Source organism: Frankliniella occidentalis, unplaced genomic scaffold, assembly GCF_000697945.3.
Source record: "Frankliniella occidentalis isolate FOCC.00 unplaced genomic scaffold, Focc_3.1 Scaffold4, whole genome shotgun sequence".
In the NCBI taxonomy this organism is placed as follows: Eukaryota; Metazoa; Arthropoda; class Insecta; order Thysanoptera; family Thripidae; genus Frankliniella; species Frankliniella occidentalis.
The window spans coordinates 2,813,110-2,816,135 of NW_026267134.1; the positions used below are offsets into that span (position 1 = coordinate 2,813,110).

Genomic DNA, 3,026 nt, shown 5'->3' on the forward strand with positions numbered 1-3,026 from the left:
TCCAGTCGCGCGCGCCGCCTGCGCCGGCCCGGGGCGGGGCCCGGGAGGGGGTGGCGATGGGGTTGGGACCGCCGTGTATATAGACTCTGGAAGCCCCCCCGCGATGAGGCGGGAGATTCGGGAGAGTGATGTGTGACGCCCGGGCCTCCTGATAACTCCCCCTCCTCTCCTCCCCATTTCGTTGAACCGCAGCGCTGGAGCTGTTGTCGTCGTGTGCGGCGAGGTTCGCATTCGCGCTACACGTCTGTCCGCCCGGCAATACGTGACTCACGGTGACATCCTTAGTTCGGAGAACACGGCAGCCGCGGTGTGCCAGGGGGGGCGTGGGGCGTAGTGTGGCTTGGTCTAGGGGCACAGATCGGCACGGCAAGCACCCTACCCCTACCCGCCTACCCCTAGGTTCTCCATTTACCGCTTGTAAGTTGCTGAAGCCTCTCGCGTCTGGCCGGCCGCCCGTCCCACGAGCCAGATGGGCTGCCTAGCCTCCGGGCGCGAGCGGTGCCTTTTGGCTCTCTCTGTACTACTTTTTCATACCATCCCATTTAGGATGCAATGCAGCTTTGAACTCACAAAGTTAGATAAAATATTTATTTGTAGTCAGGATAAATACATTAGAAAAATACAAATAAGAAAAATAATGCTCATTGTTATGAGTACATGATTCTAAAATTTCTTTTATGATTAATTTAAATATAAAAATTTACTCTATACCCCTCAGTTATTAATCTACTTAAAATAATCTTAACCTATTGTTTACAAGATACGTAAAATTTTGCTACGATTTGGTCAACATTTTGCACCGACATTACCATCCGTACAAAATATCACCCAGCCTAATTTTGATTCTTGCTAGCTTTATGACTAAAAACAGCTTATGTCACTCATGTTTCCTTGATGGTGCGCCAGTGACATAAGCATGATCTCCTATATTACTATGTACAGTAATCGTGATACAGGTACTATGTCTCATCCTGCATACGTATTGGCACCCTCTTTATACTCAATGAGATAAAATCAGCAAATTTTCTTGCGCGGCATGAAACGCAAAATAAATAGGAAACACAGGATGACACAGTTAGTAAAAAATATTCTTACTTGACATTGTCAACAAATAGACAAACAACAAAATTTCGAATAATTTCTCTATCTTTGCCTAGAATTTTGCTCTACTTTTCTCTAACTAGCTTCAGATGAGGTTGCCATCCTTGTCCTTGTACAGGTCGTTGTTGATGGAGTAGAGGTCGGGGCTGTGAGGGCAGTCCACGTTGAACCACCAGTCGCACACCCGCACGGCTTGGCTGAAGACTGTGCCGTTCGGGCAGAGGAAGCTAAACTGTTGGCCGGAGGGCAGGCACCAGTGCCAAACCTAGGAATCGTTTCAAGAGACACGGAAATTATTTCATATTAAAATTTGCAGTGAACAACTGTTTTTACATTGTTTCCATACCTGGCACTGAGTCTCGGGGTCCGCGTAGTAGCCTGGGCCCCGGTCGCGGCACTTGAAGCTGAGGCCGCGCGGGACCTCGTGGTAGGTGGGGTACTCCACCGGGCCGCTCGTCATCATGTCGTCGTCGTCCATTTGCTGAAACGTGTGTTGTTATTGTTTCAAAACAAGCAAGACATCAAACATTATTTTTAACACAGAACAAAAAAGCGCGTCACTAAGGTTCGCGTGCTGGGTAGAGGGATGTTGATGTTTACTTTCCAGGGAAGTAGGGTAAGAAAATTTTCAAGATTTTTAATTTTTTGAATGCCTGAACTTTCTCTGAAAAGTTTCATTTAATTCAGAAGGAAAAAAATCCTGGAAAAGTTTTCAATTTTTCCGAAAAATTCTCGGGTGTAAAAATCCCATGCTGGGTAGTAAGTAATGTCAAAATGTGTGAACTTCTGATTTCTGCTGCCCTTCCCCTGCCCGCCCCGCCCACGCACTCCAGTGTCCAGCGGGGCGTGGCGGGGCTTGGCGGGGCGCGGCGGGACAGGGTCAGTGTGAGGCAAGTAATTCACACAGCCCGCCGTTGGTAATGAATGCCTCCGGGTGGGAATCCACAGAGGGCGGCCACTGCTGGGCCCCACGTGGGGCGGCTCGTGGCGGGGCGGGGCGGGGCGGGGCGGGGAGACTACTGTGTTTGTGTTGCAGAGCGTGTTGTCATAACCAGCGCCGCGCACTGAGAAACATGCACGCCAAGTTGCACCGCTGCGCTTGACTTCTAATTGTTTCACAAAAAGAAAGAAATTGAATCAGAATCGCAAGGCGGGTGGGCGGCGGGGAGGGGCGAGTAGGCAACCTCTCCACACATGTGCGACGCGGTACAGTATCCCCCGAGGTATCCCCTATAAAGTTGGTGGAGGGGTGGAGCTCATGTATTGGTCATGTATCCTACGAAATGGCGTAAACGCTATTCAAAGAGGTAGACGAAACAAGGGCATAATTTTAAAATAATTTTAGTTTTTTTTTTAAATTTTACATCAAGTGGATTTAAAAAAAATTAAAGATAATTTATCTGGATCTCCCCATGGAAAATCTCGTCGTATCCACGTGGAATCTATGGTAAATTTCTATCTATCTTCGTGATTACGTGATTTCTACGTCGTGTTGACGTGAATTACGTAGATTCACGTAAAGTCAAGCGTCGCATCATGGACGTCATTTCCCATTGGGCTATGTTTAGATACCGCATCACAGAAAATAAAGGAGTCAACTAACACCTTATTATTACAAGAGGGAAAAGGGTTCTGTCTCATGTAAAAGTGTCAACGAATCAGTCTTTGCTTGCCACTCGGTCGGACACGCAATACTATGGAGTCAAGCCACTAATGGCAATACCCATGCACCCATCCGGGGCTGTCGACAACAGATCCTGCCGCACCTCCCGCAGCCAAGCTCGAGCGGCTCCTCACAATGGAGAGGAGCGGTACCACCACGAGGGAGGAGATCCGATCGAAACGTGATGTCGCTCTGGCCGCTGCTGCCCGCCCGGCACCGCACCGCCCGCCCTAGCGTTGCACTGCTTCGGCGCGGCGGCGGG

The 3,026-nt window shown here is 49.3% G+C and overlaps 3 protein-coding genes across 5 annotated transcripts in view; 1 reads left to right on the forward strand and 2 right to left on the reverse strand.

Annotated features, from left to right (window-relative positions):
• Positions 1 to 3,026, reverse strand: part of LOC113204150 (uncharacterized) — a 59,845-nt gene that overhangs the window by 23,027 nt on the left and 33,792 nt on the right. The window lies entirely within an intron of this gene.
• The window catches only part of LOC113204176 (uncharacterized), a 33,961-nt gene that overhangs the window by 2,071 nt on the left and 28,864 nt on the right, over positions 1 to 3,026 (forward strand). The gene's annotated exons all lie outside the window — the stretch shown is intronic.
• On the reverse strand, positions 575 to 2,496 carry LOC113216475 (U-scoloptoxin(01)-Cw1a-like). The gene is made up of 2 exons (XM_026436219.2): positions 1,448 to 2,496; positions 575 to 1,366 (listed from the first exon to the last, which is right to left on the reverse strand). Exons 1-2 carry the CDS (start codon positions 1,577 to 1,579, stop codon positions 1,187 to 1,189), a joined length of 312 nt encoding a protein of 103 aa, XP_026292004.2. The 5' UTR covers positions 1,580 to 2,496; the 3' UTR covers positions 575 to 1,186.

Coding starts and splice junctions, on each gene's coding strand:
- LOC113216475 (XM_026436219.2), bottom strand. CDS start 1,579: ATGGACGACGACGACATGATGACGAGCGGCCCGGTGGAGTACCCCACC. Junction 1,367..1,447: donor ACCCCGAGACTCAGTGCCAG/GTATGGAAACAA, acceptor AACGATTCCTAG/GTTTGGCACTGGTGCCTGCC.